We start from the raw sequence: 22,230 nt of genomic DNA on the forward strand, positions 1-22,230 counted from the left end.
GACTGACGGCTAGGCGCGCCGCCACGATGAGCTCCGTCTAGCCGTCCGTCAAGTGGGGATAACGCAATCGATCCGGAGGCAAGGCGACGGGCGCCTAGTAAACGCTCGGCGCAGCTCTCCAGTGACGCGACCGAAGAGAACAAGCAACACCGGCCTCTTGACTTCGCTCCCCGCCAGTGAACCCCGCAACCCTACGCTGGGACAGGTAAGCAGGCGCTCCAGGGAGCAGTTGAGGCCAACGGCCAACCGCCCCCGAGGCTCGGCGCTCCGAAGGCGCACGCCGGGAGCCGGGGCGGGGCTCCGAGTCCCCAGCAGGGGCCCCGGACGGCGGGGAGGGGGCGGGGCTCCGGGACCCGCGCAGGGCCCCTCCGCACGGTCGCGGCTGCAGGGCGACGCGGGGCTGACGGCGGCCCCAGCCGGCCTCAGCCAAGGCCTCACCCCCACCACACCTACCTGCAGGCCCGCACGGACAGGACCCCGCGCTCGACCAAGGGCTCCCTGGCCGCTGCCGCCCCGCCGCCAACGTCCTCACTTCCGCCACCGGAGCGCCGAGGGCGTCGATCCGCCGCGCAGTCGAGCGTCGAGCGCCCGACGGCCGAGCCCCAGGGGCGGGGTGGGGGCGGGAGTTGGGAGACGGATGGGAGCGGAGTACCCGTCCGCGACCCCGGTTCCTCAGGAGCCTCAGGCTGAACCTCCGCGTCTGGGCGGCAGGCGACGCGCAGGCCGGAATGCCATGGTGCTCGCGGCCGGGACCCCTGCGCGTGGACTGTGCTCGGGTTCGGTGGGCGGGCGCTGCCGGGAGCCGGCCTCCGACATAGAAAGGCTGCCCACCCGGGCCCGGCCAGGAGGAACCGGCTGCCTGACAGGGAGCGGCCGCCGCGGGCCGGCCGGAAGTGACGCGCAGCCCCGAGCGCTGCGGGACGGAAGAGAACGCGCTCTTCCGGCCACTCGGTTTAGTGCGGAGGGAGTCGCGCGTTGTGTGTACCAGGGATGAAGGCTGGCTGCGCCTCTGCTTCCCCGCTCCTCCTCTCCGCTCGCCTGTGCGGGTTACTCCAGCCGACGGGCCGGCCTGTTTGCTCCGGGGCCTGGGAGTGTGAATCCGTGGTGGCGGCTATGGAGCTGCGCGCTGCGTCCGCCCTTCCGGACGCGGAGGCCGAGGTCCAGCCGGGGAACGGGGCCTTCCCTCCCGGAGGCCAGGCAGCCACTGGGTGGCAAGCGGATTTTCTCAGACCCAGATGCAGATCCGGGTTCGGGTTAGTCTTCCCTGCCTGCAGGGCTCTGGCAGTCATCACTGTGCAGTTGCTCACTGTGTCTGATATATCATCAGGGGGGCTTCCCGTGATATCACCTGGGACAGGGACCCGTTTGAGAGTGAAAGAGGTATGACAGAGGGGCCAGTACCGCAAGATGCACTGGGTCTGCCCTACTTCACACACCCAGAAGGTGCCACCCTGGTAGAACATTAGAACGGCCTCAGGGGCACAACTGTAGCTCTGGCCGGGAATAACCTTTTCGCGGGGGTGGGATGCTGTGCTATGGGATGCAAGGTGTATTGTGAACCTCGTACCAGCGTACGGTGCTGCGTCCCCAGTAGAGCCCTGGCTCCTGCGGCAGGGAAGGATGCTCTGCCAGGGGACACAAGGTTCCACTCAATCTAAGGACCTCTCCTCCCCTGGGCTCCTCATACAGGCGACAAAAAAAAAAAAAATGACCTTTATGATCAGTAGGAAACAGGGGCAGGGAGGATTACTTCTGGACTCAGGGCACTCACTGAGCATCTTTTCCGTGCCTGGTGATAGCAGCAAATGGATAACGCAGCACCCCTGGCCTGACAGGGGTATGGCAACCAGGGGCTCAGGCCCCACAGGGACGAAACAAGCAACATCATCAAGCAGGCAACCTAGGCCAGCAGAAGTGCTGGTGGAGAGTGAGGGACATCCGGAACGAGTGATAAAGGAGGAAGATGCTGAGAACCTCTGTGGCCCCAGGACTAACTGCAGCAGGAGCCCACAGCTCAGTCTATCAGCACTCCTGGTGCGGGTGTAACTCCGTGAGGCACCAGTGACAGGACCAGGTGAACACAACAGGGTGTAGCAGTGCCCACCAGAGCCCACCCGTACCCCCTCTGCTGCCCCTCTGCTCTCTGGCACCTGCCGCTGTGCCTTGGGTCTTTCTTCCTAGACACGTGGTAGGCTGGAAGCACTGGAGAGTTTCCTGGCCCGGAAGCAGGCTTCAGCCAAAGACAGGCGAGGAGTTGGTGTGGAGCCCCCGGGGCGGCTGGGAGGCACGGTATCCAGCGTGTCCAGAGCTGCCCTCGAGGCTGGGCCCCAGTGCCCTCAGGACCACCTTCACCCACACCTCCACTTGCTTCCTCCCCTTTCCCACCTGGCTTCCCCATCCCCTCCTGGTGTTTCCTGGTATCACCTCCCAAGTTAAATTCGAGGAAACCGTATCGCAGGGTCAGCTTCCGGGGGAGTCCAGCCAAGACAGGCGTTATCACAGAAAAACAAGCAGCCTATTTTTATTACAATTTGAATACCTTTACATGTTGAATTGCACACCTATATTAGAGAAATACATCCTGAGAAAAAGAAGGTAACATTTTGGACAAACGTTCTCAGTTGTGGGACTTGGCGTGACTTCGTTTTTCTCCCCTTTACCTCGGAAGGAGTGCTTCCGTGTGCAGTAACTCAGCTTTCCCAGGATCATTCACTTTAAACACAGGAAGCACGAGTCAGCGGCCTGAAGCACAGGTCGGCAGTGGTACCCTGCCTCACAGTGAAACTGAACCTGTTTCTCGTCTCTCCTTTGCTCTCGGTGATGCATCGTTTCCCAAGTCAGGCGATCCTGCCATTAAGCTGGTATGAATGACTCTTGAGGACTCACAGCTCTTTCCTGGATCAAAAAAATGATAAATGATACTGTATCCCTGAGACAGAAACACTAGAAGAAGAAAGAGTCTTTTGCTAATATAAAAATTACTGGTAGTGTTTCTTTTTTCTTAAACTTCTGGTCCACATTCTGAAGCCCCTGGCAAGTGTTAGTGCAATACGTGCAGAAGCCGGCCGGAAATTAAATCATTAAACCCGAAATTCTGGAGTAGCTGCTGAGGCAATTAAATATCACTGTAGCTTGTGTTTACAATTCTGCATCAGATTTCGTTTGTCCTAGAGAGGAAAAAATAACTTTGAAACGTGGAATTCCTTTGGTTTCAGTCTTAGCAAACACTATGATGGCACAGTTCCCCATTCTGTAGATTTTTTTTTTACATTAAGTGAACACCTGAAGTGTTTCATGCTACATGGTATATCAGTCTGTAATGGACCATAGTTAGTACAGATTCTAATCCTCAAAACAACTATATTTTGCCATATCTAGTGATCCTTTTTACCAAAGACTGACAATGGTTTGATGTGTTAACGCACAGCTTAACAAAGCCCCTTGATGGCAAATTCCTGTCTCCATTGTAGATACCACAGGGCCTTACACAGCAGGTATTCAATACATCAGGCCAGCCACTCAGTAATAGCACTAACCACAACCTAAGTAAGTGTTGAGTGGAAAACGAAAAGTAACAATCATAACAAAACATCATGATAGTGGCAGAGTTGGGGGAGATGCCTGTTTCTAGCAGTCTATTTCAGAACGTGCTTTATGGTCACTTAGAGGCAAACATGAGCCCAGTTTACTGTGTCCATCTTGACAATGTATGAATTGCTGAGAGGTTCCATCGAATACCACCCAGCTTTGTCATTCTTTGCTGGAGTCTTTTATGATTTAAGATCACAAGGACAATTTGAAATCCTCCAAGGTTGTAACAGTTATGACGTTGTTTTAGCAATTCTCAGATTGGGCCTGTTCGTTAAGGAATCTGGCTACCCTGTACTCCTAGCAGATGCCTTTGTGTGGACTTCAGCATCTGTGTTTCTTGTCAGCTTCAAAGCGCTGTATCTGCAAAGGCCTCAGAATAAATGTCTCCAATTCTACAGCAAAGCAGAGCCCTTGTGTTTTTCTGCTTACCTTCTCTTTGCATGTTTTGTTAAGCACCCTATAAATAAAGCTGGGTCTGCGCAAGGATACCGTGTTTCAACAGCGTTACCCCGTTGCTGCCACCAGCACAAAGACGCAGCTGTGTTTATTCCGGGGTCTCTCCCGGCTGTCTGTAGGTGGTCTGGAAGAGGACAGAGATTGAGGACAGTCACTGGCTGCCAGAGAGACATGAGAGGTGTGGCACCTGGAGAGAGGGAACAGGGTTGGAGTGAGGCCTCCCTGCCCTGCTAGGCCCTGCTGCTGCTGAGGTTCTGTGACTAGGAATTTAGGCCTCTTTATGTTCTAAATGAAGGACTTATCACTGAATGAAAGGTAGCATTAATTTGTTTTAAATTGCTAGGCAGCATTAGGGGGTTGGGAGCTTTTTTGTTTGTCTTGGGTTTCTGAGTGTGTGTGTTTTGTCTTTTCCGGCTTTCCACTTTAAGGTCCTATGTGCTTTGCATTTATCAGTAGCCGTAAAAATGGTACCACGTTCCCAGTTTATTCCACTGACGTGATGCTTGTCCTAACGCACGGGGGCTCGGAGCAGCCGGCTGCCTTGGCCTGCTGCTCTTTGTGCCCTGCTGTAAAGGCAGATGTCGCCAGTTCCGGCTCCACTTAGGCAGGGAGACATGTTGTCGGCCTCTCGGCTGTTGCGTAGGATTTCAGTCCTCTGGACACTTCTTTATGAAGGCTTCCCGCTTCCCAGGAGTTTTAGGAATGCCTTGAATACGTGTAATCTGCCTGGCCTCAAATCTCATTCTTTTTTATTCTAATGTGACACGATATTTATGAGTCCTTTCATTGCTTGGCTAACTCCTTGGTTTCCCACCAAGCTGATAAAAGATTTTAAACTCCCTGAAGGCAGTTTTCTCACCCTCTGTTTTCAGTAGATTTCGCCTACATTGTGAGCTAAGCTATACCCCGCTTGGAGTAGTGAATGTGTTCCCGACAGCAACAGCAAGCGTCAGTGTGCAGGACCTGCTCACCACACCCGTGTCCCGGCTCTCAGGCCTGTGCATCCCGGAGGCTGGTCCTGCCCCCCGCGCCCTGTGAGCTCCACTGCAAGCAGCTGCTGGTGCTCTCCCACCGCCCAGTATCCTGGGCCATCCCCCAGGAAGGCAGAGCTCCCTACACACTTTGCGTGGTACAGAGGGACGAGGAGTACACAGAAAATTAAAAGCCAAGGAAAACATCCAGCCCACACTTTAGACAACAGTCTGAACCTTTTTCCTTTCTGACTGGACCCTTATAACAAAAGTGATAACATACAGTTCTGTCCCCAGCCATCTACCAAAGAGAACTGTGTCTATATTGGCACAAAAGATGTGTAAGAGGACATTCACATCGGTGTATGTGAAATGCCTGTCCACAGTGAAAATAAACACATAAATAGTGGCATATTTATGTCATGAAGTACAGCAGAGCAATGAAAGTCTACTCACAGATAATGCTGCACAAAAGAAGACAGACACAAAAGAATAAATACTGTATGATTTCAATTATATGGGCAAACAGTAATGTAGGGGTGGAGATGAGACTGGGACTGGACAAAAAGGAGACTTTGGGGTGCTGGCAATAATTGAATTTACTTTTTAACCTGTGTGATAATACAGGTGTGTTCACTTTGTGACAGTGCATCCAGTTTTTCATTTATGATTTGTTTACTGTATGTGGTTTTTTTTTTTTAAACCTATGCAGGTCCTGAATAAGTACCTGAATTAAATAAGTACCTAAATTTGAAAAAAAAAGAAGTGATAACAAAGTATAGCCAATTGATTTGAGTAAGAACTTATTTTTGTGCTCCTGGTGGAGTTTGAGCAGTGACATACTAAAAATAAACAAATATCAATGGTCCCTGAAAAATCAAGAGTTGACTATACTGCTGTTGGTTTAAATACACATAGATAGATAGATAGGTGATAGGTAAATAGATTGATAGATGGATAGATGGATGGATGGATGGCTAGGTAGGTAGATAGATAGATAGATAGATATAGAGAGAGATTAGAGTCCAGAAACCCACATTCTGGGCCAGCCTTATATGGACCCTGATCAGGTGCATTCTTTGACCCCTTGAGAGGTCCGGTGATCTCATTTTTGAAATAAGGTGGTGGGTAGGAGCCACCGTAAAGCCCCTGTAAGCCCTGAACTCATGGCTCTGTTTTCCAGCAAGTGACTGTTCTGCAGTGAATTTGGGCCTTCCTCTGTGCATAGGGGAAGACAGGTGGGGCTGTTAGTGGGGATTTTCGGAATAACTATATGCCAGTGGTAGCAGGTCACACTAATTTTTCTTGGTATTCAATTAAAGGGATCTTTTTGTTCTTTGAATTTGTCACCTATAATGCAATCCATTTTAAAACAGAACTTCTTGGTTGCCTTCTCCGAACTTGAAGCAGATTGTTGATCCTTTTCTGTTTCTGTAACTTTTGACCCCTGTCCTGAATCGCGTCCACACCTCCACAGCCCCCAGCCGCCGTGAACTAGTATCTTTGCCTCTTTGTCCCTGGCGGTGGCACTGGAGTGCAGCTGGAGTGGAAAGTCAAACTGTAGGAGGTTAGCTGTGAAGTAAAGCAATGAAGAGGAAAACAATACAATGTAAACATGTGGGTTGATTTTCAACGTTATGTTTTTATTGAATTCCTACTTTTCCATAAAGTAATTCCTTCCAAGCTTGGCCACATTTTTTCAGAGCCCAGATGTGTGAGGCTGTGTTGATTTGCATTATTATGCCTTACATATATTTATCATGCTGCATATCCATCCCGCTAACAGAGACACTCGAATGCACAGATATGAATGACAGATTTTCGCCTGTGCATATGCTTTCTTTCCAATAAACAACAGCTTTTCAAACTGTAGACTTTTGAGGCTCCCTAACAAAGCTTTGTTTGAGAACTAGTGGGGACTGTCTCTCTAATGCTGTAATTATAATTTTATCCTAGAAATTTATATGCTCTGCTTGCTGATTCCAAATTGTGGAAGAAAACTTCAGTGACTGCTGTTAGCCCTTTCGTGCCATTTGTGTTTCAGATGTGTTTAAATGTCATTGTCACTGCTGTTAACTGGCCTTCTCTTTGTAAGCTTGTATTTGTCAGGACACATTTAGAAGGAGGTTTTCATTCTTTATGAAAATCAGTTTTGAACCAGAATTTACAGACCATATTTTCCTTGGTTACAGTGCTGGCTTGCTCTGAAGCGCCAGTTCTCTTCCACTGTCTAATGGAAGAGCGACCAGCCATGGTGTGACAAGACACAACATGGGTTAATAACCAGGAAAAAAATTAAACACCATCCAGTTTAATAGTTTTTGCATAAGCATGCTGCTAACTACTGACTCTAAATTTGGCAGCAATTTTTCTAGTAAATATAATTTCAGACCAGAAACTGTAGTGTAAAGTAGAGCATCGTCCAAATAAAGGAGAAGCAATGCATTGCTGTACAGCCCTGGCCGCCTCCGACCCATGGGTTTTGGCATGCTTTAAGAGAAATAAGAGTTAAATTAATTCTCAAAGAATTGAGAATGTTCTTCCTGAACAAGACCAGGCAGCTTCCCACATCAGAGAGGCAAGCTTTTTGCATTTTTAGTTGATTTCCTATACTTACAGAATTTTCACATTGCTTTCCTTTCTTGATTTACACACCGTAATTCTTTCCTTTCAAGATGTGTAACTTCCAAACTCACCAAATTGTATACATTAAATGTGTGCAATTTTTATATTCAAGTCTACCTCAATAGAGCTGGTAGTAATTTTTTAATGTCTAAGATATCTGTTTAACTGGTGCTATAGGCAGTTGAATTCTAACAAGCACTTTCAAAAAAAGGTTTGTTTTCTGCACAAAACTAATCATCTAGCCACTAATTCAGAGAGGTCCTCTGTACATGCATTTTGCAGCAATCCGAGCTTGCTTTGCAGATCAACAAGTATAGACACAGTGCCTCACAGTCTGGGCATTGCTCTTTCCCTACACGTCCTCTCTTTGTTTCTATAAATTAAGCTTAACTGCCATTAAAGACATTCTAATTATTTGTTCGCAATATTTATTTTCCAAAAGTAAAATAAGAACAACATATTTTGGATTGTGGAAGGTTATGATGATAAATAAAACATCCTGTTTTGTCTTTTTATTTTTTGCATACAGGTCTTGTTTCATAAATATTTACAATTAGGGCTGAAGCAAATTCATTGTCTGAGAGAATCTTTGGGGGGAAGATTTTAACAAATAAGAAAATAAGAGCTAGAATTCTGAAGAATCTGCCTTTCCTGCTTGTTTTTCAAGCATACTCTAACATATTTATTTATTTATTTATTTTTGCTGTACGCGGGCCTCTCATTGTCGTGGCCTCTCCCGTTGCGGAGCACAGGCTCCGGACGCACAGGCTCAGCGGCCGTGGCTCACGGGCCCAGCCGCTCCGCGGCACGTGAGATCTTCCCGGACCGGGGCACGAACCCGTGTCCCCTGCATCGGCAGGCAGACTCTCAACCACTGCACCACCAGGGAAGCCCCGCTCTAACATATTTAAACCAGCAAGTTTTGAGCAGAACCATGTAAAGGACTTGGGTATTGGTTAGGTTTGAGTTAACACAATTATGTAAGCAGAGTTAGGGGTGGAAATAATCCCAGGCACAAGGCTATGGACACAACTAATCTTGTTACAATGCTAGCCCAGATAAACACTGCTTTAAAAGTGAGCGACCTGTACACTATTAATCTTTGAATTTTTTAATGTGAACTTATTCGTGTAGGAAGAAGTCTGTATGTTATAATTCACATTATATGCACACACATTCACATTATTGTGATCTCGGAGATACAGAAATATGGGCCATTTGTAAGCTTCATACGAGAATACAATTAAATACACATTATCACCACCTTTTTCTTTGTAAAAGGACAATAACAAATCAAATGTACTTTGAAACTATATGCCCATCCTTATTAGGAATCTAATAACTGCATGTTAAACATTTTTTAATTACCATAAATGTTATATATTTCATGACATTTAATGAACCTAAATAACTAACTTAGAATACTGACCTTGCTTATAAAATATAATTAGAGGATGCAGGTAGCTCTTTTATGGAATCAAAGCTTTCTCCTTCATCCAATGAGATTTCATGTTGTCTTAGCATATAAACAGCAACAGCAAATTAACTTTTACAAACTTGAGAGACCTTACATTTTTTAAAGAGGGAATCAGAATAGTTCTCATTGTAGAAGCACTTAATGAACTGCACTTCTAAGAAGACTAAGCAAGCAGCTTATTTAAAGATGAAAAAATTAAAAATTTTAGCAACTCTGATATATGAATTTAGGCTGACTTATCTTTTCAGCATATCTGTAATAGTTATAATAAAATTAATATTGCTAACAATATTTACAATTAATAGTAGTCTGCAATCGCTGAGAAACACTTAGAGACAAAAACCTTCTTTCATGTACAGAGTCTGTGGGAGTCTGAGATGTAAACATCTCCACCCAGTTTTGGAGTTCTTTTCAGGCCGTCGTGAACATAATCGTATAGAGAGACTCACGGCCAGTCCAGGGGGCACCGCACCCTGGGGGGCAGGAGGTGGTGGCCACTGGTCCAGAAGACTGAAGCAAGCACTTGGACCTGCCAGAGAAGGTAGCAGCAGGTGTCAACTTCTTATCCCTTTTGCATAAATAATTTGTCTTAGATTCACAGGGGTTGATTATATCCTGTGGCTTTTTATTACTGAAAATCACACTTTCATAGTGAAGAGAAAAATGGTTAGAGAACCAGAAGAGGCAGCCGCAGGCAGGCGAGGACCCTCAGCTGACAAGTCATGGTGCCTGGGGAAGAACTGAGTAGGAGGGGATGGGGACGCGAGGGCACAGACCAGGGCCCCTTCCCTCCTTCCATTTCCACTTCCCAACAGAACAAATGCTTCTGAGAGAATTGGAAGGCAGAGTAGCAAGTGACTGCACGGACTTACTGATGCTTCGGCTTTCACCTTATAAAAGCCACGGGAGGTGGCGGGTGAAGGCAGCCAACCCAAGGGCAGGGCTGTGCCCTGCGCAGGGGCCCCACCTCGTCTTCGGGCAAAGACTCACCTGGCAGGTAGGCCAGGGGCTTGCTGAGCTTAGGCCGGCGGTGTGCATCGTGGGTCACTGCCCGCCGCACACACCCACGCATACGTGCACGCACACATGCACACGCACCCACACCCTCTAAGAAACGAATGAAAACTTAAACCGAGTTTGGAGGTATCAGCCGCTGGGAAGGGCTGCAGGGGTGAGGGGTGGCCCCTGGGGGTCGCAGTCCCACGGGCGGCAGGTGTGAGGACCGGGGGGCCACCATGGGGGCTGCAGGCTTCTGACGTTCAGACTCCGCTTGTCCTAACCCGCTTCAGCCCACCTGCCTCATCCTGTCCCTCAGTCACAGTTCAAATACTTGTTTTCCTCGCAGCTCTTTCATCTTTTCTGTAAATTGAGGCCTTCGGCAGAATTCTCTGTGAAAGGAATGCTGACAGCAACATTCTAATGTTTAAAACATTCTCCGATTGACACACTTCTCTTTTGCGGCTGGCCTCCTCATCACAGGAAGGTTGTAAACTGTGCTTTGCTTTCAATGCCTCTTGAGATTGTCTGAGGCCGTGTAACTGGAGAATCATGTTTGGGAGGGTCTGGGCTCCACTCCCCGACTTGAAGGGAGTGGACGGTCTACACTGGCAGATCCTTGGCCTGGAAGTCTGTTAGGTGCCTTGTTCTCTTAGTTATGCACCGCTTTTTGCCTCTATTACAAGAAAGTGTGCAGAAGAACCAGCTTATTTTCTCAAGAAAAAGAAATCAGGACCTGGTTTATTTTGCCTGTGCTTTGGATAAACTAATCCAAATCAGGTAAGTTGTCAGTTGTATACAGTTGGATGTCAGATGCAGAAAACCGATACATAGATCCAACGAGTCTGTTCTCCAACACTGTCCATGTACCTCATTTGCTGTCCAAGTCGTTAAGTTTCCAGAGAAAGCACAGATGAGAAGATGTTCGTACTCAGGCTTTCGGTTTTCTGTTCTGTGCAGTCCCCGCAGCAGCCTGTTCCCCTGCAGGTAACGGCCCACCCCTGTCATGGAAATAATCCTCCAGCCCAGACTTGGCGGTTTTATTAGGAGTAGTTTCGACATTTTAGGAATTAATTTCTGTTGGGCAATTCCTAAATTCGGCTGTGAATTATGTCTACGCACAAGTTGTAAAATATACTCTGGAGTCATCCTACATCCCTACCTAAGGAAGCGGCAGCTCCGCCAGACGCAGGGAAGGGCTGGTCACCAGAAGTGGTTTGGTTCTTGTTTGTTCTGTGACGTACATTTCTTTTAAAAAATATTTTGCTATTTCACATCTAGGGAAGAAATCATCAGCCATACTAAAATGTATTGTTAATTCCAGCAAAGTGGAAATGATACTGGGAAATATTAGAAATATGTAATTTTTATTTTTGACACTTTGTGCAAGTATATCTTTCCCCATATCTGTTCTGACTCAACTACAAACGGCGAGTCTCCTAATGGACTGTATCTCAGATGGCATTTATTTTCCTAAGGTGTAATTTAACATAACAAGACAGACATAAGAAGAGGCCCACTACTGGAAAAAATGATGTGAATGTGAATAATGCAATATTTCCTTTTATCGTTTTATTAAAGTCAGTGAAATGAAAGGAAAAATACTACATAAAATATATTTGAATTTACCAAGCTAGTGAAGTTCTGCTAGCTTGTTTCCTAAGCTGTTCAGAAGGTCAGAAGAGCTGCACTGGATCAAACATCTGACACGGCCATCCAAGGCCAAGTATCTTCTTTATTTAAACTGTAAAATTTTTGTGTTTTCCATGCTTGGTTCTATTACTATGTCTATGTTTTTAATAAACATACGCTTACTTTCCTTTAATACCTTTTCTTAAAACACAAAATTTAATGTGCTTTTTAAGCAAGTGAGCCTCAAAGAATTATTATGAACCTCAATTACATATGTTGAAAAATACTTTTGAAGTTTATGAAGACCTATGTAAACATGAAGTGTTACCATTATTATATGCACAGCATTTCTTATAGAGTGAGTTTCAAATACATAATCAGTAGCACATGAAAAACTATAATTATGTTATTCAGCTCACATCTGTATATTCAAAATCAGTACTTCAGCAATATTTACATAGTCCAACAGATTTTGTTTTCCTCTTTAACACCCTTAATTTTAAGACAAAATGTGTGTGGAAGAGAAATCCTATTCATGAATTATAGTGAAGCTTTAATAAGTTTGTTCACCTGAGAAGCCAGATACCTTTAGTACTTATTTTTATGGGAAGATATGTGCCAGTGTCATTGATTCTTTGACAATTTAGCACTATTTCCAATTTTTAAAAAGTAACTCAGAATAGCAACTTAATAGTATTAATTGTTTGATTAAAATGAACAGACGAAATTTCTTTATTTCCCAAATCATCTGCCCAAACTAGTTCAGAGGCTTTTGAACATTTTACTTTCAGATCATAGCCGTGGCAACTTTGCTCCAAGAAAAGGTCTCGTCAGTGTCCCATTCTGAGGTGAACTGATGTACAGTTGGTGTGCCCGTCAGTTACACCAATGGCAGGAATGCATACAGACCAAGGGAAGGTAGCTCTCAAGATTAAGAAAATGACCTAGACTCAGCCCTATTTAAGACACGAAACTGGAAATGTATTTGCCCCTCAACTGGCACTTTTTCAGGGAGTTTTATTAAAGTAATTGTCTTTGGTAAATAAGTTTATTTAACATGTGCATATATTTTCAATCATTCTAAAGTTTTCTTTTAAAATATTTCATGCAAAATGTATCAGATATTAAAAATTCACTCTATATATACTGTTATTTCAGAAATGAAAGATGCACACATTCAGGATGAAATCGAAAGGCAGTTTTAAGGTGTAAACTCTCTAAGCCATGTGTATAAATTCAATTTTTGCCAAAATTGTGTTTCTACACAACTTCATTGAAATAGATTCCTCTTTAAATATTAAGCAGTACAAAACTTACAGCAGTGGTAGATTATTAGAATAACATGGGATAACATCTTGATAAAATTAAAAGTTCCACTGTTAGCCTTCATATTGCTAAAGAGAAATGCCCATGCAAACCAGGATGTGATTTGTACAAGACTCCAGTGCTGCTGTGAAGCTTTCTGACAGGCACGAATCCAACAGAAAATTCGAGCCAGTGCATCTTATGAAGATTTAGACATGGACAGTGAATTGCTGAATTTTACCAAATAGTTTTGAATGGTACCTTCTATTTATCTTTCATTTTTTGTGGTAACTGAGCCCATCACCATGTTGTTGTTTTTTTTCTTTTTAGGGAGAAAGTCAACTTGTCTTTTTAGTTTCCTGAAAAAAACAGGCATTTCTGATGGTTTACATTTAGTCACAATTTATACACGCCATCCTGCAAATCCAAACTGGGTGCAGTCGTCTTTTGCTGATGGGAACTGGCTTTTCTTCTCATTGTCCTAGTTTGAAATTGAAATGCTGCACTGCTGAGAAAATGCCATGAAAATATAACCCACTGCATTCCAGGAAAATAAATAAGCAAGGCCACCCAAATTTTCAATTAGTGCTTGTGCAGAGTGCAGGAAATGGCAGGAGATCCGTCCCAGGCGCCCCAGGCAGGGTCGTGCACACAGAGCAGTGGCAGGAGGGCTGGAAGGGGATGCAGGCACAGTGTGAAGATGGCCCGTCTCCAAGGAAAACTGCAGACCAACGGGGGGATGTGACGCCAGAGGCAGGCGGCGGGCATCACGTCCTGCCCGCGGAGCTGCCAGGCTCCGTGATTCGGGGGTTTAGTGGTAAAGTAGCACTTGAAAGTTCTTCGAACGTTATATATTTAAAGCCTAAGCTTCCTGAACGTTCTCAGTATCGCCCACATACAGAGTTTTAGCCGCTGGAAGCAGAAATACTCCAGACAGTTGGTGAAAAGTATAAAATGCTCATGAGTTAGAAGTGTCAGGCTTAAGGGTGGGTTGTCTCCCACTTGGTGGAACGGCTTGTAGCCAGTGGGTGTGTCATGAGGTAGGGAGACGGGGTGCCTTCCCTCCCCAAAGCAAGGGCCAGTGTCTCCTGAGTACAGATTTCTGAGGGAGGAAAAAAGTTATGCTCTAGAAGTGCCTTTCCTTAAATGTGTTTCTCTGAAATGCTCAAATCACTGATTTGAAGGTAATACTTGAAAGCCACAAAAGGAAAGCTGGAAAACAAAGGACCCTTCAAGGTTTGTGCGTTCGTACCCGACTCCTGCGTTGTTCCTTCACTTGCTTTCTGTTTCACTTCTCAGATTTCACTACAGCATGTGGAGTTTTACAGCTCATCATGTTGGAGTTAGTTAAGGAAAAAGGAAAAAGGGTTGGTTTTCCAGCTGCATGATGTTGGTTGAGCTTACAAAACAGCCCCTGTTATTCTGATGGATTTTATCTTTGTTGTGGGTCTACTTGTATTTAATTTCAAACCACACAAAGGCTTGATGCAAAGTGAATCTACACATCCGATTTACTCTTACAACCAAGGAGTGCAATGACTGAGGAGTTACTGTGGGCTACAATCCTTAGAACAAGGAGTTAGGCTCGCAGGTGACCTTGCCAAGCTGCACCTCAGGGCGGGACCGGCAGGGCTGAGCGGAAGACAGTGCCCATCACTCACTCCAGCTGAAGATAAAATGTGAAACCCAAATCATGCTTTGTAATTATTGAAATAAGAATGCTGTGTATTCGTCATAAATTTAGGAGAGCTTCAAAAAATGATTATTCATCACCTTACAAAAACAGAGTAAATGGGACCCAAGCACTGACTATTTTTCTTCCTGGCGGATTCCTTCTAGCTGAGAGCATTTTCTTGGCAAATCAGCTATTTTGTTAGGTTCGAAAGGCTATCATTTCCTTTTCACAGTAAAATCAGGAATTTCATTTTCGCATAATACTGCAGCGTTTCCTATAGTTGAATTCTAATGATTTGGGAGTGTGCTCTTTACCTACTTTCCCTACACAAAACACGGAACAGGGAAAAAAAGAAAGAAACCTCTTTCCATTTGCAATAGTTTCAAAATACATATGCCTTTAGATTTAGTAAGTTAAGGAGTTTTCAGCCATGGGGAGATCCAGGGCTGAGTCCCGTGGTGACGGAGCTGCCCTCAAGGGGACGTCCCAGGAGCCGGGAATCCCCAGGCTGCGTTGTCGGGCCTGCCCCCCCACCCCCAGGCCCTCTTGTGCTGCGTTTTTGTTTCTTCTCCTTCTTTTCCTCCTTCTCCACCAAGGCGGGGGCCATGAACCTGCTTCCAGGAAATCATCTATTGAATTCCCACTAAAGCGTAAGCTATTCATTAGGTTTAACTTATTTATTCAGCCAGTGTTCTCGCGCACCGCACTTGGTGAGAAAGAGAGAAATGATACTGGCGCTTGTCCTTTGGATAAGATAGCAAAACAGATAACCGCGAGGCAAGGCTTCGGGCTCAACGCAGAGTTGGAAGAGACCTTGACACCACGTGGACCAAACCTCTGATTCTATAGGTGAAAATGTTAAAGCCTAGAACCAGACAATTGGAGGGACTGTATTTCCAGTAAAACTCAGGAGGAACCTGCTCGTCTAGCGTTCTTTCTGGATTGCTTCAATAGCACATCTTTCTCACAGGTTGTGGCGGGTGACATTACTGTTTAGGACAGTCCCTGCCCCTCCTACAGGCTTCCCGTCCCCCTGGGGCCCATCTCAGCCCCGGGCTTCTTTCCATGGTGGAGCAGCAACAGAGGAAGCCTGAAAAGCAGTCATGGGACCTGTCACCTTCTTTCCCTCCTGGAGAATGTCTGCATCATGTCTGCTTCTTCAGCCAAGGTCCTGGGAGAAAGACTGGGTGGGGCAGAGCCGCGGCCAGGACAGGGTCACCGGAGTGAGAGAGAAGTGCTGTTGTCGTCACTCCTGAGGGTTCAGGGTTGTTTGTTTTGACAGCAAAGCACAGCTCAGCCGACGTGGTGTTGCTACGAAGGCAGCGTGGTTCCCCGCCTTCAGCACAGCTTCACCGTGATCGGGGGCCCTTCTGTACATCATCGTCCTGATTTTTTGCACTAAGCTCAAAAAGTGGGCTCGTGGAAGGCAGACACCCATGTGCTCGGCTCCAGGGCTCCGTGGACGGGTCCACAGGGACCCAACAGCAGCAGGGGCCCCCTGCACCATGGGGTGCTCTCCTTTGACCAAATGTCGAAGCATCAGCTGGGCTGCCATGACAGGACGGTCTCACAGGAGAGCTTTCTCTCTTTGGTAACTTCAGGTGGCCTCTGCCTGGGCCACGCGTTCCCACAGGCAAAGGCAGATACAGTCGCCATGGCGGGCTAGAGAATTATCTGTTTCTAAGACAGCAGTAGAGCCGGCCACAGAGTGTACTCAGGATATCCAGAAGGTCCTTTTGGAGGAGGCGGCTTTTCTGCTGGGCTTTGAGGAATGCGCAGGAGCTCAGCATTCAGAGAGCAGGAAATGGCCACTGGCCCCATGAGTCCTCTGTGATGCGGAGCCACGGAGGAAGGCCTGGAGAGCTTCATAAAGTGTGTTGCACCTTCCGGAACGAATCTTTGACTCAGAGAGTTAGTAGTTACTACATCGGGGCAAGCGTTCGCTTGTTTCGTTTTTGTTTCAATGGGAGAGGAGGTTCTGAAACGTGATCTCTCCCAGCGTGTTTTTCACTGATAGTTTGGCTCGAGTCCTGCACTCGGCTGTTTGCTCTCACTCCTGCGTCCCACCCACCGCTGGGCATCAGCACAGGGCAGCATCTGGCCGAGATGCGACCCTGAAACCGAGTACAGCTCTTGATACAGGCCCTTAGTGAAGCGCAACCCAATCCACGCTGTTGGCCTCCCTCACTTCTACATTACACTTTATGAAGTGAGGGAAATCCAGGCCCATCTTTAGCATGTAGAAGAAACATCAGAATCATCGTCAAGCGTTCTCCCAACATTTATGATGACTTTTCCTGAACAGCAAGTCAAGTGTCTTCTTTCCTTGAAGGTCACAGCTAAGCCGCACATCTTCTTATTTTATACGTAACTGCATGCGCCTTTACAAATTCATCGGTGACTAAAATTTAAAAAGGAAAACAAAACTGGAAAAAGCAATGTCTGATTGTCCTTTGGCACTGACTGACAAACCATGGCTTTATTTCAGCTCAGTGTTTTAAAACGATATTCTCAACAATCTGAATTTCTCGTCCTGTCTCAGCTCCTAGAGGGTCTGTGTACATCCCTGAGTCCAGAGGTAGAGCCTTAGCATCCAGGGAAAGCTAGTCCTTGGAGGGATTGCTCATCTGAGAACATCTGTCTGCTGGCCAGTGCGCAGCTGGTGGGAATTGCCAGGGTAACATGGAAAGAAGCACAAAGACTATGTAGTCTAATACAGATTTTCAAGAGGTAACAAATTTACTAGCATAAAAATGGCCAGAATGATTTATGTAAACAAAATAGGCACTGCAGAAATCAGGGTCTATTGCTGCTCTCCTCATTGACGGCTGTGTGGATAAACATACCGAGATGGAAAATGGGCTTTGGAATGCAAGAGACTTGAGCTGAAGCCCTGGTTCTGCCTGGTGCTGCTTTGGGCAACGGAACCCCTCCAAGCTTCAGTTTTCTGAGGAGCTGCACAGAGACCACGTCTTCTGTTTCCCAGCATCGTGGTGTCTGGCACAAAGCAGATGCTCCTTAAGGATTTGTCTCCTTCTCTTTTTCCATCATAAGTAAGCACCTACTGTGAACCTGGTAAATACAAAATACTTAACAAGTTCCTTCTTGCGCGAGGCGGTTGGCTCAGGGCACTGTACCCAGTACTTTTTCTTTTCCTGCCCTTCAATCTCCCCCTCCCCGCCCCCGCTGAAAGACAAACCCAAACCAGAGCCTGTTTAGAGGTCATGGCACAGGGCCACCTCCAAGAGAGAAGGCCACTCTGAATTTAAATTTGTCACCGTTTCCCTTAGAGGGAATGAGGGAGAAAATGAATTTAATTTAGTATAAAAAATAAACATTTCTGGGTGCTGGAAACGTCTGTGGGGTTTTAGAGCTGTTATCATTACTCAGTCAAGCGTGTTTACCCGGAGTCCTGACGGCTGTGAAGCTGAGCCGCTCGCCCGAGCCCTTCAACGGAGACGCCACTGCGGCCGGGACACAGGGACACATGTGTCCCCAGCCACCACCTGGTGCCCACTGGCTCACGGATGTGGTCCCTTTCCATGGCTCGAGGAGGAGGAACAGCCGGGAGGGTGGCCTGGCCGCAAAGCCCGGCTGCCCTGGGCTTGCCTGCGGGTCTCGACCTGCAGCTAAAGCTTTTCCCTGCGGTTGTGTTTTTAATAGTGTCTCCTGCTGCAGTTTCGAGAGGCAGTGTCTTCTGTGAGCTCTCTGTTCCCTGGGTGTAAAAGAGCATGGTAGTTGTTACCATCAGCTAACCCTCCCTAGGAAGGGGAGCACGGCGTTCCGGGGGCGGGGCGGGGTTGCTCAGGTGCAGACTTGCAGCATCCGTGGTCCAGCATGGGTGGGTGAGGGCTGCAGCGGGAGGGGAGCTCTGATCTTGTCCTGTGGCTGTGCTCCTACCGTGTACAGAAGAAACCTTCCAAGAAACCTTCCAAGGAAGCTCAGTGCAGAAAATGGGAAGCCTTAAAAATGGGCAGGTTTCCTGCTGAGAACAGAATTGGGCCTCCAGTAGACACACGTGTGTTAGCAAGTATTATTCTCATTATTATTAGTGAGTTCAGCAGCTCGGTGGATTTGGTGCCCGTGGCTGCGATGAGAAGGTGGAGGGAAACATCGGGAATTCCGCTTCGGAGGTGTTGCGTGGAAGACGGTCGAGCTGGGCAAGGGCAGAGCTAGAGACATGGATGTGATCTTTAAAGGAGGGGTCCTAAAGGAGATCGTGGGCATCGAGAGGCTGGGGAAGGGAGAAGGAGCCAGAAGGAGGGCCCCATGTGCTGGAGGGAGATCACACATTTTCTGAGGGAAATGGTGCTTTGAGCCAGAGGCATGTTCAGCTGTGTTGCTTCTCCTTCAGCAGTCGGTGAAGTGGGCTCGAGGCTTGACCGTGGAGTGTGGTGCGTGGCAGTCCTGGCGCTGGGACAAGAGGGGCTCCTGCAAGGTCGGAAGCCCATGTGGCGTGTGTGCAGAGCAGGAGGTGATGAGGTGCAGGTGGCCCAGCTGGGACAGCACCCTGGCTCTGTCCTGCATGCCCTCCCACCTGGGGTATGCAAGCTTCACTCTTCAAACCCTCAGCCTTCAGTGGGCACTTCTGTAGGGACCACAGTGTCCTCAGCTCCTTCCCAATCTTTTCAAGAAGAATTGAGAAGCAGCAGTGATGGTTCAGGTGCTGAAGACGAATGAAGCCCCCTGACACACTCATCAAAATGATGCAGAAATTGGCTCAGGGATTTTTGGGTGGAATTTGGAAGTTGAGGGATCCTGTGTCCTAAAACCAATCTATAGATTGTGCTCTGCAAGCAACAGAAGGTTTTCCTGCCCTTTAAAATGATCATAATATGCTTAATATAGAAAATAAATAAGACATAAGTAATAGCAACGAAGAACAACCAAGCAATTCATATAATTCTGGAAGTCATTCTAGATGCTCCCTAACCTCCACAGGCCTCCTTCTTATGGACTGAATCTTGTTCCCCACAAATTAACATGTTGGAGCTTAATTCCCAATGTGACTGTATTTTGAGATGGGCCTTTAAGGAGGTAATTAAGGTTAAATGAGGTCATAGGGTGGGGCCTTAATCCCCTAGGACTGGTGTCCTTATAGGAAGAGAGACACACGCACCGCACCGTAAGGACATAGCCACCAGCAAGTCAAGGAGAGAGGGAGGCCTCAGAAGGAAGCAACCCTGCTGACACCCTGGCCTCAGGCTTCCAGCCTGCAGAACTGGGAGACATAAACGTCGGTTGTTTAAGCTGTGCCCCATCTGTGGAGTTTTGTTGCAGCCCCAGCAGACGAGAACACTCCCAACCCACTTACCTAGAGAGTCGATTCTACTGCTACAGTATCTCTCGAGCTTATTCACTCTGCACCTGCCCCTGCGGGGGCCTTGGTTCAGGCACTTAATCTCTTTCCTGGACCATTGAAATCGCCTCCGTGTTGGTCTCACGTCTGCCGTGATCCACTCATCCTTCGTCTGCCTCGGGGACCAGAGCCAGGAATAGTCTCCCTTTGAGGTCTCCCTTTGAGGAGTCTCCCTTTGAGGCTCTCCTGGTGTTGGGGCATGGAGGATGTGGGAGGGGGATGCTCACCAGGCCCAGGTGGTCTAGCAGGGAGGAAACCAGCACAGCCCGGGACATGCCCGGGAAGGGGCAACTCACAGCACCACTGATGCGTTCGTTGATTTGTTCAGTAAGTAGGCCGCATCCTGAGTACTTGGCGCGCAAACCCAGTGATGGCTGAACAAGAGGAGATCCCTGACTCGGCCGTGCTTACGTTCTGGTGGTGGAGACACAACACACAGGAACCGACGAGACGATTCAAGACAGGGAAGGTGCCGTGCACGCTGAGAAAGGTGATGGATGAGGTGGGGGCTGCTTTGACGGGGTGGTCAGAGGAGGAGAGGCATGCAGCGGACCACGTGCATGCAGGGGGAGCAGACGGTGCAGGGGCACAAGGGCAGGCGTGGGGACACAGGTGTGGAGGTCTGGCGAGACTGGATGATGCAGTACCTTGTTGGCCATGCGGGGGAGCTGTATTTCCTTCTGATTGGAGCGGGCAGCCGCTGGAGGGTCATGAGCTGGGAGGCCAGAGGAGTCCAGTTTCCCTCAGGAAGTAGGAAGGAAACCCGAGGGACCACTGGATGTGGGCAGAGGAAAACGGTGGGTGCGTTTGACCAGTGCCGGTCCGGCCGATCATGGGATGGAAGCTGCCCTAAACTAGCGTGTGTTAAAGACAGCAGGGGAGGGTGAGGACGGAGGAAGAGGGGAACGCGGGCAGGGCAGTGGCGGGGATAGGGTGCAGGAGACGACGTTTGCGATGAGCAGGATGGGCTTGCTCGCCCCAAGTGGGCTGGACCTCGAGGGACTTGGAGCATAAGTACTTGCGACCAAGAAGCTGACGTCGGAGAATTGAAGTTTTCTCCCAATTTTAAATGTTTTAAACCTTTACAAAGATATAAAGTTTCTGTCTTATTAATTTTTGTAGAACAGACAATTCATAATTAAAGAAATAGCTTTTGTCTTTCTGCATCGTGAGTGTTAAACACTGTCTCTGATAGGGACGTATATAAATGACTTATAAGTATTAACATCAATGTTATAATTTTAAGGAATAATTTAAAGAATTTAATGACTATTCAAATATTGCACTAGAGTTTGCCACAAAGTAAAACCCTCTCCCGGTATTTCTAGTGAATTAAGGAAAAGGCACTTTTGTTTTGGAGGCAGGTGGGCATTAGCAATGGGGCAGCTTTTGGATTTGAAATTTCACATGAAATTCTACTTTGCAGAGTTCTGAGATGCCTGTTCTCTCCAGCTCCAAAGGAGCTGCCACCAGAGGGAGTCTAAGGGCTCCTCCAGGACAAACGTGGAGCGAAATCTGAAGAAATCTCTGCCCTAACAGTTACCACTCACTCACCTGTCTCCTAGGTCGCTGATTTGATAGTAATGGTCAAATGCTGAAGTTGGAGAAGTGAAGTTTTCTCCTTATTTAAATATTCCTCTTGTAAAAGCATGTCTGTTATAGAAGTTTCTGTATTTTTCAACATTTGCAGAGACATATACATTCCTAACGTCTGTAGAGATTTTAAAATGCAACCAAAATACGAAGTGAAACAATGACATATTCTGAAATAACTCCTCTGTTGTATTATGTTCTTAACCAGCCTTAATAAGAAGTAAAAATATAGGCTTTAACTGCTGTTTCTTTGCGGAATTCAAGCCAAGGAGATCCCCTTCCCCTTCTTAGCAGTCTGTTCCCTGACTTTAAACATTCAATAAGGTCTCAGCCAAGGAATGCACTTTTTCCCCTTTTGATACTTTTCTGTGGTTCCTTATTATCCCTTGCAGAATGTACTGTGGTTCTGTTTACCTCTGCCCGCCGTTTCCAGACCTTTGTGGTTTCCTCTTCAGCTGTGGGTCTTTCCCATGTGAAACCACAGGTCAGTCCAGAACCACAGAACTGATCCTGGCAATTAGAATTTTAGCCACTGTCCTGTGGGGTTTTT

The 22,230-nt window shown here is 47.2% G+C and overlaps 2 protein-coding genes across 3 annotated transcripts in view; one reads left to right on the forward strand and one right to left on the reverse strand.

The window, feature by feature from the left end:
- Positions 1 to 676, reverse strand: part of EXOC2 (exocyst complex component 2) — a 155,924-nt gene extending 155,248 nt beyond the window's left edge. For both annotated transcript variants that reach the window (XM_030760199.2, XM_030760200.2), the window contains exon 1: positions 454 to 676. The gene's annotated coding sequence lies outside the window, so the exon portion shown is untranslated. The remainder of the gene's footprint in view (positions 1 to 453) is intronic.
- The window catches only part of LOC149748106 (uncharacterized), a 40,199-nt gene extending 18,280 nt beyond the window's left edge, over positions 1 to 21,919 (forward strand). Inside the window, exons 3-5 of the mRNA XM_089918171.1 lie at positions 14 to 19,270; positions 20,416 to 20,577; positions 21,514 to 21,919. Of these exons, the coding sequence (XP_089774297.1) occupies positions 14 to 994 (981 nt within the window). The 3' untranslated portion in view covers positions 995 to 19,270; positions 20,416 to 20,577; positions 21,514 to 21,919. The remainder of the gene's footprint in view (positions 1 to 13; positions 19,271 to 20,415; positions 20,578 to 21,513) is intronic.
- The last annotated feature ends 311 nt before the right edge of the window (positions 21,920 to 22,230 follow it).

This window comes from Delphinapterus leucas, chromosome 10 (genome assembly GCF_059928025.1).
Source record: "Delphinapterus leucas isolate spDelLeu-1000000601 "Yukka" chromosome 10, BTC_Dleu_Yukka2, whole genome shotgun sequence".
In the NCBI taxonomy this organism is placed as follows: domain Eukaryota; kingdom Metazoa; phylum Chordata; class Mammalia; order Artiodactyla; family Monodontidae; genus Delphinapterus; species Delphinapterus leucas.